The sequence below is a fragment of the Amblyomma americanum genome, chromosome 7 (genome assembly GCF_052857255.1).
Source record: "Amblyomma americanum isolate KBUSLIRL-KWMA chromosome 7, ASM5285725v1, whole genome shotgun sequence".
NCBI classification, from domain to species: domain Eukaryota; kingdom Metazoa; phylum Arthropoda; class Arachnida; order Ixodida; family Ixodidae; genus Amblyomma; species Amblyomma americanum.
In genome coordinates, this window is record NC_135503.1 from 95,062,077 (window position 1) to 95,075,568 (window position 13,492).

At 45.2% G+C, this 13,492-nt stretch overlaps 1 protein-coding gene across 3 annotated transcripts in view; it reads right to left on the reverse strand.

Moving 5' to 3' along the window:
- The window catches only part of LOC144099421 (luciferin 4-monooxygenase-like), a 41,377-nt gene that overhangs the window by 16,417 nt on the left and 11,468 nt on the right, over window positions 1-13,492 (reverse strand). For 2 of the 3 annotated variants that reach the window (XM_077632713.1, XM_077632714.1), the window contains exons 2-4: window positions 10,099-10,246; window positions 5,148-5,349; window positions 1,772-1,875 (exon numbers count right to left, since the gene is read on the reverse strand). In XM_077632713.1, the coding sequence (XP_077488839.1) occupies window positions 1,772-1,875; window positions 5,148-5,349; window positions 10,099-10,221 (429 nt within the window). In that variant the 5' untranslated portion in view covers window positions 10,222-10,246. The remainder of the gene's footprint in view (window positions 1-1,771; window positions 1,876-5,147; window positions 5,350-10,098; window positions 10,247-13,492) is intronic. The other variant, XM_077632715.1, reaches the window with a different exon arrangement.

Sequence of the window (13,492 nt, forward strand, 5' to 3'; positions counted from 1 at the left end):
TGTGCGAACTTTTGCACATAGGCCAGACGGGGCGTTGTGTGAACATCCGTCGTAGAGAGCATAACAACGATATCTCATCTGGAATGGCTGAGCATGGCCCCGAATGCAGAAATTCCCGCCCTTCCTTTGAGGAAACCCAAGCCCTGTTTCGTCACCCGCAACAACATACCAGAGAGCTGATGGAAGCATTTCACACCGCCCCGTATGGTATTGTATCCGCACACCATCACTGTCGCTGTCAAAAAAAGAAATAGGATTTTTCTTGAAGTTATAATTTTGCTTTTTTTTAACTTGAACTAATACCTATCACTTTTTGTTATGTCGTCGCTTCATATTTAAGCAACCATGACCTTTGAAATAAACCAGTAGTGATGTGTCCTGTGTCCTCATTTTTCTCTGTGCTCCTAAAGTTTGCGCCTATGAATCTCATTATGAACATCCTTCCAGCAGCCCAGATTTCTGTTTTGTTAAAAAATATCATGCCTTTAAGTGCCTTTACTTGAGCTGCATACACAAATTAGCAAATAGGAGCAGTAGCCCTCGTGCACGTTCATTATTTGAACAATGCCTTTAGTGTAGATTTTGTTCTTACTTAACCGACTGCGACTGCAAAACTGCCACGCAAAAAACTACAAATCGTCCCAGCTCCCTCCTGCGTAAATGGAACCTTTCCGCACCTGTCTACGTAGTCGCATACTCCCAACGATAGGTTTCAGATTGTTTGGTGGCCATGTAAATTCTATCGTGAAAAATTCTATAGCGTAGATATGCTTGACATCAATGATCACGTGGCGATGCTACCGCAGTCAAACAATTTTTGCGGAAGCAAGGTTACTGAGCAGAATTACCTCGCAAATAGTGCCTGCCACAATGTTCAAACCGTTTATAGTTACCGCAACAAAACGGAGTTTTTTACATAGCGCATCAAATTCTGTCGAAGCAAGAATGTTTTCTGAAAAGCTAAACTTCCATAAAGAACATGTTGCCCTCTACACACAGCCTTATTCAGGTTTTATTCAGGTGTTACACCAAACCAGCAGTGACGAAGAGTGTACTGCTGGTGGGATTAGTGTGGTGCGAGAGTTTTAGCACCCCGAAGCTTCACAGAGGCGATGGCTTTATGTAGTGAGACATAGATTGAGGCAGCTACAAATATTTCACGTTCATCAGTTTGTCCGGAGAAATAAATGCAAGCTAAATACCTGTACATTTTCTCTATAGCTACATGGTAATTTAGGTCTCGATGCTTACGAAGAACCAGACACACAAGTAATGTTAGGGAGCTCATGCAAAAGGTGAAAAAAAATCTTGTAGTGCATGATTACAGAGCCCTCCCATGAGGTCAACATCAGCAGGAGAGTTTTTGTGGCACTCTAAACACGAATACGCCTTTATTAGAGTAAAAAGCGAGTAAGCTATTCTCTAGTGCACTCTCTTTTGTAAAAGGGTGTGCGCAGATGACAGTCTACTCTCTTTTTACTTTTTTATATTTAGAGTGATAAAGTTGATTCATTCTTAACACCTATTTTTGGCTTCGTTTTCGTGCATCCTTCTATTTGCTATGCAGTGAATTGCATCCAGCAGCACTGGCGCTACTACACACCTTAAGACATAAAATGAAGACAAAAGGATATATGTGAACTTCATTGCAGACATGCTAAAATGGGTTCGTTCAATAAAATCTGTAAGTTGGCTGCAAATAACCGGTAGGCAATCTTTTACCTGCTACGGAAAATAACGTGTGGTACCAATGCGGATAGCTTCAACTTACTTTGATTGGCAAAGACGCCACAGCCTTGGCGGTCTTCTCAGCAAAAGCTGGCTCCGTGAGAACGTGCGTGCAATCGCTGTCGCTGAGCTGGTAGCGTAACTCCCCTTGACACGCCGAAAAGAAAAAAGGCGTTATCAGTAGCCATCACCGCATTGCATACGCCGCATGGCAGACTTACGTGACTCTGGTCTCACATGTAGAACCAACCTTAGCTCTATACGGTTAGCGAGCAGGAAACAAAACTGCTTGAATTTTATCACTTGCATACCACTTGGTTCCCGTAAACACGGCAGCCTCACGCATTTCAGTGGCTTCTAAGGTGATACCAGAAAAAATCCCACTGTCGCAATGACAGAACTTAACATTCGCACTTAAGAGGTTCGCAGGTGAAACTAAAGCTGTTGGATGGGGATGCAAGCTTGTGCCTGGCAGCAATGTCTGGCCTTTTGTGCAGACAACCTGAGGCTGGTAATATGTTTGCTTTTTATGTCCAACATTCTTGTACAAAAATTTTGATCTTTTCAAAAAATGTAAGGTACTGTCATGGAAATACTTAATGTAATAGTCTATTCTTCCGAAGTGTAGCAAAAGCTTTATACTTTCTCCATCGGTCGCATGGAGCAGTTAAGACTGCGATAGAAAACCAATGGGGAACACTTTTGACGATAGCAAACGCGTTCATAGTAAAAAAAAAATGCAAGCGTGTCGAAGGGAAATCTGCAGATATATTGAGCTAAGGTGAAATTTTACAATAAATGAAAACATTGCGTTCATAAACTCTTTCCGGTTCCAAAAAGCTTTTGTCCAGAATTTTTGGGTATGCACAGTCCAATCTACAAAGAAATTGGTATCGTTTGCAACCATTTTTCTTTGATTGCTCTCGAAGTTTTTTAATCTGTTTCATTTCTGACTCACAACCCATGCCAACGAATCGTAAGAAGTGTGGGTTTACATGGTTCTGTCAGAGAACGTCTTGAAGGAAAGCCAAAAAACACCCGGCCACACTTTGAGACTATCCCAGAAGCGGCGTTCAGAGCTCAATTTTTGGAGTGGTTGTTCTTTCATGCTCAGTGGCTGAATACATTGACCCAGAGCACCGTTAGCAGTTTTAATAAAGCTTTATCGAAGCACCAGGTTTTTAAAGTATGCTGCTTAACTGGCGCCAGTCATGCTTCCAGGCCTTTTGAAGAAGTGGACATGTGTGACTGCAATACTGTAATGGCCGATAAAAGAGACGGCCTGACATATATCACAGGTCGAAGAGAAGGGTAATGCCGGAGGCTATAGTAGAACGTTCTTGATTAATTTTCATTTCCTTGAAATATTTCCTAGGAGAACTGCCTACAACTTCCTAGAAGTTGGCCTCGATGTTAGTGCTGCCGCTGGGGTCGCTTAGAGGCTGCTATCTCGTGCTTAGTGCCAAAGCGCCACAGCTGCTGAGCCACATGGAGCATACAGCGGAACTTAAGCAAAGTATCAACGCTTTGTGTCATTTATGTGTTAGTCCCCGGGCTCAAGTCCGTAGGCAGAGCATATATCCTAACATGCTGCCTTTCCTACTGGCAGAAAAAACAACATGACTCCAATAATTAGGCTGCATCACATGGCATTCTACAGCGCCGCAAAGAAAAAAATCGAGATTAGAGAGAAGGAAGGGGGCTGCGTGTTGGACTCTTTAAAAAGCACCTGCACCGCTCCTGAAATTACCGATCTGTCTCTGTCCACCGAGGCAAAGCTCTCTTCAGCTTCTTGCTCACCATGTTCTCAAAGTGTCTTAAGCTCGTTACTCACTGCTACCTTTCCCTTTTCTGTGCTCTGCGTGACATCGCATTGAAGCCATTTCCATTTCCTTGAAGTGTACTGCTAGCAGTCCATTATCAGCGAATCAAAAGGGATTTTTAAGTACGCTCATAAATTCCTACAGGCAACGCAATTCATTTTTATTGCCAAAAAGGCCTCCTTCGTTAGAGCGTTACATCGCCTTTTGTGCAGCTTGGGCCCATACCGCGGCTGCGATCACCAGAACAAGTCATGCACCATCGTCACCCGCCACCAGTCCGAATTCTTCCCTCTCCCGATTCGCCAGTGCAGCGAGCCAGGCCAAAGAGTCACGACCCAGGCTGACATCTACGTCTTGCTTTGCTAGTAATCCTCTACCTCCCAGCCATAATGGTTTCCCTGTTTCCTGTTTATGCGCGGCATCATTGCTACAGTTCATTGGCGGCAGTAGCGTGAACGCTAGTTCCACGAACCGAGTGTAGAAAAAATTCTTGAGGTAACTTCCTCGTCAGTTGCGGCGGCACAGGTATTGAATCCATGAAAATTGCAGGAAAAAAGTAAAAGGAAGAAAAAGTTAAGAGTGATAAGAAAGGTATTCCAGCCATAAAAAAATAATTGACTGCTCTCCACATACATTTTAATATGTTGATAATGTACCAAACACTGCTACATATGTTGAGGTTGTACTCGACTCGTACTTAAAATTTGACGTCCACATTTAACCCATAACTTCGAAAATCTCTTTGGGAATTCACGTATTAATTAGGACCTGCCTGTAGTTTTAGCTACATACCCTTCATTCTCATTATGATGACTATCTTTATTACTACCTTTTTATTGTCGAGAAATACATACAACACTCACATTTCGTGCCTTCAGTACTCACAAAATCCATCTATTCGTAAAATCACTTTTACTCCATACAGATGGACCATCTCCCACTCTTATGGTAACCTAAATGTTCCGCCGATAGACCATCATAAATTAGTAACTTTATATCAAGCACGTAGTTATCAACTCCTGATTAATTGCATCAATCCGCCAAATTTATGGAATAAAAAAATATATTGTAATCATGATAATTTACTTCTTAAAAACGTTGGGAAAAGCTAAGCAATTCTTATGAAGCGTAAATGCGAGAGGACGTGCAACTGGACCATTCGGTCAGTGCACAACTCAATGACCGGTGGGTAGGTGGTGGCATGCGCCTACAAATTGAAGCAATTATGCACATTATACCTTTTCTCAAAACGAGCACAAGGCCTAGAGGAAAGTAAATGTGAATAACTGGCTCCCTGAGTGAGTGGGCATATTTGTCGCGATTTCAGGTACGTTTCGGTGGGGACACCGGTAGCCTATTACCCTAGGAGGGGTTATGATGTCATTTGCAAGCCGAGTTTTGACCAAGGGCGTCTGATGACGGAGGTGTTTTCGCACAATAAACCAAGTTATGCTCTCACATTGAAAAGGTAGTACTACGGTAACCAATTAGTGCTGTTTTCAGCGACATCCATTTTTGAATTATTTGCCCACTGAAACATAATCATGAAACATAACTCTACACTTCAAACATAATCATCATGCTCCTCACACTTACGTTCAGTGAGAGACGTCTTCGCCAGCACGATGCTTGCTCCGGCGAAGACGCATCCCCACATGGCAGCGAAGCTCTCGACGCTGGTACCGACGTGGACGCAGACTCGGTCGCCAGGATCCAGGCCGTGCTTTTGAAAGCCCGCGGCGTAGCGCTGCATCAGCTTGAATAGCTCTAGGCGCGTCACCTCGACGGTGCCATCCGCCTGCGTTTCATTTTCCAAATTTGTGCTTAAAGAGATTGCGTCCAGACCGAACAAGTATCAAACTCGCTTGTACCGACAGGTGCAGTTTGCAACGAAAAGCTTTACCTTTTATTATTTGGTGTCTTTTTTCGACCGCAGTGGTGGCCCAGTCGTTTGAGCATCCGCCTCGCATGCGGGAGGTGAGGGATTTGATCCCCAGTGTCGCTGGGTACCCAGCGGTGGTACAATGGAAGCAAGCTTTCCCTTGGCCTGGTGCTCGGCTTCTTTAGGGTGAAATTTTTGGGAAATGGTCTTTGACCACACCTTGAGATGACGAAAACACCGTGCCATGACGGGCTTTGGACCCATAGGTCTTTGCGTCATAAAAATTCAGTCATAATTTGACCTCTTTTTCACTAGTTGACAATGAGGCAGGAGCGCTCATTGCGAGCTAAGCACAAGCTGGGACGCCGCCGAGGGTACTGACAAATGATTTCTAATAAAATAAGTAATCTGGAAAATAATTAAAATGTGGGCGCAGTTAACTGCGTGCACTTGTTTTACGTCTCCGCCAAGGAAGGGTACGTGTTCCAGTCGACAAAAGCATGACGGCTGCATTTTAGGGTTGACGTCTATTCAGAGCGAATAGATGCGCAGAGGGAACCGTTACAATTTAATACTGGCAACAGAAAAACCTTGAGATTTTCGCCAGGGCTTTACACCACTGGCAGCAGATAATTACATTTTATAATTTAGCTCGAGGGTATGAAAGCCATCGTAAAAGATCACAGCCTGTATGCTTATTTTATTGCTGCAGGTGCCGTTTTTTTTATGTGCTTAAACGGTTTACTAAGGCCAAATATTTCAGGAGTTGCTATTGAACTCTTCATCCAATTTATCGGGCATTCCACATGGAAAATGGCGCTGGACAACCCCTTCAAACAGAGCTTGTTCACGTGACGTCATTTGCGCTGTGCACCTATCCACAAAACCTTGGCGCACAATCCCGATGTTTAGCAAATCAGAAAACAGGCACATTTAGCATACCGGGTACCGCGCTACCGGGTACCGCGCTACCGTTGCCGTTAGCGGAGTCCCGGACACCGCGCGCCATCAGTGCGCGTGCGCAGATTGCTTTGAGGGCAACAGATGGCGCCATATTCCCGACAGCTACGGTTTTGTGTTTAAGGGCAGGAGTACAGTCGAGATTAGAAATAAATCAGAGAGCCGTTGGCAAATAAGTCCTATACGTAGCCACGGCAAAACGACGCACGAGGATGTATAGGGGGACATGTGCTGAGCATCGTTTGAAGCACGTAACCTCGTTGTAAAATTATTAAATGAAGAACGCCTGCAGAAAATGTACGATAACGGGCAGTCAGCTAAGGTATTTAAATACTTATATAGAAAGGGCGCCGACTTAGAATGGCGGAAAAGGACTAGTTTAAACCAAGCAACTATATGCAGGAGAAAAGGACGCAGTTGTAAAGAGCTTTAAATGACAGGTGAAAACACAAAAGGCAAAAACTGGATTTGTTCAATAGAAAAGAAGCAGTGTAGAACCTTATCAAATTGGAAAAGGCAGCTGATCAGGAAGGATTCCATTTATGACAACTCAAGAGGCAGTGCCTTACTCTTTGAAGCTATGTCAAGGTGTCTAAGAAAACGCAGCAACAAAAATAAATGCAATCTAGAAGATGACGCATCTGCAGTGTGTGGTAAATCTGGAGAAACAATTCAACATCTTACACTTGAATATAATGGTATCCATCCGGATGTCGATGCAGGCACAGTCCCTCTCCCTCACGCCCTAGGGTTTAGAGATAATGGTCGTGTGAATGAATCTTCGGTGGAGTTATCAAAAAGCGATTTGAAGATTGGTGGCTCAACAGCAGGTTGGTGGCATAATGTTAGAAGTGCAGGATTAAAAATGCATTTAAACAAAATAGCAAATTGTGCACTGATTTATAACCGTTAAATAAATAGAGAAAAATGAATGAATGAAAAAACGTCGAGCATAGTGGTAACTGCCACCATCCAGTTTCAAAGAGGACACTCCTGTCTTCCTTCCGTCCGTCCGTCCGTCCGCCCGCTTGTTTGTCCGTCCGTCCATTCGCCCGTCCGTTGATCCATCCGTCCATCCATCCATCCATCCTACGCCCGCGCCTACGGCATCCGGACCAGTCAGTGCAGACGCACTGGCGGTGGCTTTCGGTACTCCGGTAACGGCAACACGGCACCCGGTATGCTAAAGGTGTCAAGTGACCCTCCCCCTATGGCGCCGCCGAGGAGACGTATAAGCGCCCTTCGACACGCCTATGAAAGAAGCGCAATGGGCTCTACCTCCGCACGTTCATTTGTGCAGTGTCTTTTGAGCCTGCGGGCACCCTTCACTTGGAGCTTTAAAGTTTTTAACCGCCCAAGAGTACGGCCGCTGGGGGCTACAGGGTTGCCGCGCAGGAGCTTCCTGGCGCCCGCCAAATCTGATGGTGAATAGGGTCTAAAGGTGTACTACGTATAACAAATGAGGTTCAATGTCTAACTACTACATTTATCGCTTTTTCTTGATTTACTACGCTGCATGTACACAACATTTTAAAAACAGCGGCAAACAAGTTTTCTCTCTCTAAACGAGAAATTAAAGTCTAATATAGCAAAGAACGAAGCGGCAAGTGGTCCTCAAAGGAGGCCCGAGAACCAATCATGCCGACCTATTCTCTTGACGTCACGTTTGTCTTGCACCGGGCTGACGAACTTTTCCCATGCAGCCCACGCTGGTTTCATCCACCTGTCCCCATCGTCCGCCAGGGTGTGCTCTAAGGCCGACATTCGTGCCGTTCGGTCATATCTCAAGTGGATATAGGCGGAGAGCTGTCGTTGTTCTCACTTTCACATATTTTGTGTGTTTTCCTGCTACCAGCGGGAATGATCGTTGTGGGCTTCGTCTAACGTGTCACTGATCAGCGTTGTCGGGAAACTTCCTCTCTTCTTTCAGTGATATTCTCTCCCATTCCCCATTGATTCAAATTTATCTTCGCTGATGAGCGGTCGTCAGCGAATACTTTGTACATTATGAATAATGAACGTTAACGCCCCGAAGCAACACATGGGTTATAAGGGACGGCGTAGTGGGGTCTCCGGATTAATTGGGGCCCCTAGATTCTTCAACATGCGCTGACATCGCACAGCACACGGGCGTGTTTGTATTTCTCCTCCATGAAAATACAGGATCCGCGACCAGGGCACCAGCAGCCCAACGCGAAAGCCAGTGAGCCACCGCGACGGGCTGCAATCTCGTTTGTCTGCGTTCGAACTTCTAAATGTGAGGAGCTGCACCAGTAATGCACCCATTTCTTCTCTCCGGTAGGTATATGGGTGCGTACGGAGGTAGTGAAAAATCATTGCTACTTACGGCTGCCCTGTTTCTCTACAGCGAACGTAATAGCTGGTTGCTATTTTTGTTTTTTTTGTTTTTTTTTCGGAGACTGTTTCAGTGCATCTTCAATGTTTTGGCAGTGAATATCATACGAGGGTAACGCGAGGAGAGTTATGAAATGGCTGGGCAACAGTCTTGCGCACACAGTGCGTGACCATAGTATAGCGTACTTTAACACCTGCTTTTACGTTTGGCACGTGCGTCGAGCTACTTGTCGCGTGCGCCCATTTTCTCTCAAAAGGTAACTGCCGTGGCATGGCTAGGTTGGAGAAAGGCGCTTTTTCCTGCTTCCTCTTTGTAGGCATCACTGCTCAGAGCCAAAGTTTGCCAAAAGTAACTGGGCAGCAGCGCCGGCAGCGGCAGCGGGGTCACAGTCGAGCGGCGGCGCTGCGGCAGCCGTCGCTGTGGCCAGCTCCTCGGCTTCACGGATATAAACTGGGCGACGTATACGCCCTAACCATCTCAGTATTGCAGCACTCCGAAGAGCGAAATCGTACACCGCTCATGCTGGCCGCTTTATCATCCAAGTAAGGAGAGTGAGGGTGCAGTCTTGCCGACGTGGCTACTATGGTAACTTTTGCAAAGAGGGTTCGCGACGGGCTATTAAATTCTCCTGCTGCTCAGATGAAGTGTGTATTTTGTCGCGCTTCATTTTCACAAATATTGCCTAGAAGCAGCATTGGTTAGGTGCATCCATATGTTCCTTGTCAAAGAGGACCTTTATGGCGCACGCTTAGAGGGATTTTGCCGCATCTTGGCCATGCATTCGTGAAAACTATTTATGTATTTAATTGGTTCTGGATTTCGTTCGTCATCTTCTGTAGTGCATAGCTCAGTATTGTGCTGAGCTGCACTTCAATGTTTGGTTTGGTTTATGGTGTTGAACGTTCCAAAGAGACTCAGGCTATGAGGGACTCTGTAGTGAAGGGCTCCGGAAATTTCGACCACCTGGGGTTCTTTAACCTGCACTAGCATAGCACAGTACACGGGCGTCTAGCATTTCGCCTCCATCGAAATTCGACTGCCGCGGCCGGGATCGAACACGCGTGTTGCGGGCCAGCAGCCGAGCGCCATAACCACTGAGCCACCGCGGCGGCACGACCTTCAATATGTGCATGCAAAATAGCTTCAATATATTAGTGTATTACGACCCTCTTAATCATCAGATATCAAAGACGGAATCCCTCATTATTCACGTAGTCTTTAAATTGAGCAGGAACCTAAGAACTGACCGCATTCTTGTTGGCTGCCTTTTAAGAGAGTACCCTCGCCTACTTTTTAAGCTGATTAATTCCCGTTTTCACATCTAGTGAAGCCACACGAAGTATACTTACCAGCGCCAGCTTGTCCGGGTCAATGAGTAGCGCCTTCTTGGCAGCGTCGTAGAACGAGCAGCATGGCATCTCGACCGCGGGATAGGGAGAGTGGACTACATTGTCTTCGATTGTGGCTCTCATTTTCACCGGTGGACTGGCAGCTGTTCTGGGGAGAAGAAAAAACGTTCTACAATTAAAAACTACTGTAATAAAGTGTTTCCATGAAAGCAGGCAACTGCGCAGTTGTGTTCGATTCCACCAGTATATATTCCTTTACATTCCGATGATGAAAGAAAGAGCGAAACGAAAGGGTAATATGACACAGGGAAATAGTAAGTACCAACTCGCCCGGTAATACCCATCGTCAGGCTTCTTAGTAAGAACATAATGCTCGTTCTGAGTGCGGCTTTGAAAGGTGATCATTTATGACGGGCACATTCTGCAAAGTACTGGGTTCGCGCCAACGCGGTTTAAAGTTCAGCTTGAGGAGTACAGGAATTTCTTACTGATATTACTGCCATTTGGAGGGCACTAACAGCACCACGATTTCGCAAGTTTATAACATCGTGTTTTCCAAGGATGGGAGCTAAAAGCATTTCATGCATGGCGTGAAAGAAACTACTCCTTTTAAAACTAATTAACATTGCTCATGGCAGGCGAGCTAAGAGGAGTCTCTTTCGGAAAGCCTGCAAAAGGGCAATGTAATTTTGGGATGACTACGAAATCGAGATGTATAAAGCTGTGGCAAGAGGAGCATGCGTCTAGTGCCAAAGAGCGCCAAACACAAGGTTTTTGGTCAGCTGAGGCTACAGTATGGCACATGCGAAAATTATCACCGGTGTACGCAGCCGAATAGTAATGAGTATGTGCATGTTTATAGTGTGTCGAGGGGCTGTATAAGTCAGGTGGAATGGCCTAAAGTGGTGTATGGCGCCTAAAAAGTTTCGTAAGAGCCATTGCTTCTAAAAGACGAGGACAGGCAGCCTAAACCATATCTCTTGCTTCAGCAAGAGGGGCGAGGCATCTAGCAGCTGCGGCTAAACTCAGCCTTCTGCTCAGCAATGAGGAGGAACTGAGGTTACATGGAATAGGAGATCTCTTGTAAAAAGCCTACATGAGTTATAGATTTAAAAACCCTTTATAGATTTAAAAACTCTCTGCGATGAAAACATGCGGTCTTCATCTAAATATAACGAAGGGTGCATCGGTATTTCAAATGCGTATAATTCAGGGAAGTGCTGCCGTCTCTCTGTCTCCAATATCAGGGACATGATTAATATGTTAACAAATGAGGTGTGGGCTCCACATCTCGCGCATTGTGGTGCCGGTGTATCCTTCAAAATACGTGAGCAAGTGGTGTATGTTCGTCTTATCCTCAGTCGTCAGAGAGCAAGTTCTTTGAATTTATTTTGTTTTTTAGTGGCATATCTTCCAATCCCTGGTTTGATTGTGTGCAGCTTGTTCTCTTTCCAATCCTGCTACCACTCTTTGCGCAGTGCCGTCCTAATATATGGCTTGAGATCCTGGTACGGAAGTTGGTTTGCATCGATACGACTCAGTTCGGCAGCTGACGCAGCAAGCCTACCAGGTTCCTCATTTCCATCTATGCCACTGTGACCTGCTACCCAGCGAATTGTAATTTTAAGACAATGTCCGTGCAGACATAAGACATTTTGAGGAGGGAGTTACTACATGGTTTTTGTAGGGTACCCCAGAGGACTAAGCCATAATCACACTTAAGTAATCTGAGTAAATAACAGAGCTTGGGATTTTCTTTTGGAAGATCAGGGCCTATGGAGCTGTCCGCTCTCATGCTAGATTCCAGCTTGAACCGCGTGGCATAAAAATAAGCAATAGAGTAAGCGCTTTCGAAGGGACATCCTCCTTCATGAAACGCAGCATCCGCACATGCATTCAGCTGTCATTTAAATGAGGAAATAACGACTGCTGTCGTTGCACTGTACACACTCCATGAAAAGGATCCACGGTCTTGCTCCGCCCGAAAGACGATTACCAAATATTTCTCTTCGGCAAGTGGAGTAGAGAACTCCTCTTAGGCACACTGAAGAGATGGCAAAACTGAACTTGCCGAGTCTTCACTAATTCCCTAATAGTATTATGAGCGCCAGTCAGCACGGCTTCCCAGCGCACCGGTGAACAGGATCTCTTGTTCTCTTCCTGAAAAACCTTGCAAAGAGCCCACCACAACAGCAAGATTGTCACGGTTGTGTATTTAGACATTAATAAGGCGTTCGATACCGTTAATCACACGATACTGCTTGATAAGCTTTGTAGTTACGGTTTTAGAGGGAAAATAGCAGACATATTTACCAGTTACCTCACCAACCACGAAGAGCATGTTATAATGAATAACTTGATCTCTAAACTGCAGGCCGTGCTAACTGGGGTGCCACAGGGCTTAGTACTGTGGCATATATTTTTTTTTTCTGTACGTAAATGCCTTTCGCTCAACCTTAAAATATTCCCGAACATTAAGGTACGCTGCTGTCACGGCGTTAGTATTTAATGCAGACTCAATAGGAGAACTAACAGCAAAATAAGCGAAGAACTAGTTAAGGTCCTAAAGTGTTTGCTACCAACCAGCTCACTGTTTATGCTGAGAAAACGAAATACACTGTTCAGCTCCGGGGGAAAAAATTTAAGCTTGTTCTTATGTCGAAAGCTGTACAATCCTGATAGTGTATTTGCTCCGGCTTGACACATTCATTAAATATCAATGATTCAGCAGAGAGGGCAGCACCTACAATATGCAGCTTGGCTTGCAACAAACTGTTATGGGCGATGCACAAGCTTGCAAGACATCCATCGGAGCTCCCACTTGGCACAAGCTTTGTGCGATCGTTCATTATAGCTCTTGTAAAAATTTCTGTTTACGAATGCGTAGATTTGATATTCTGGGCAGGTGTCCCATGACGAACATTGCTTGCTGTTTTCCTGGGGGAAAATGGCGGATAGTGATGACATCTGACCGGAATCCCCTGAAACTAAGTACTTAGGGTTTCGTCGGGAATATTATAAATATGAAGACCAAATCGAGCGAATGGTAGACAACAAAAAAGATAGAGATTAAATTATAATAAACTTCGGTAGCAGCCAATGCATTGGTGTTAAATTTGCTGTCTTCCAAACGGAGCTTCTTGCTCTAGAAACTTTCAAACGTGCTCGGGTTTCTGTTAACAGAGGTCTGCGGCGTCATATTTAGTTACTTGCACTTTATCACATTAGTATGTGGGGTTTAACCTCCCGAAGCGTCAACATGGGTTGCGAGGGGCGCCGTGGTGTGGAGTTCCAGATTAAGATAGTGAGTTGAGCGGGGTCCTTAAGGTGCGCGGAGATCTCACAGCAAAAGGGCAGTTTTCCATGTCGTGTCTATCGAAATGTGGCTGGCCGT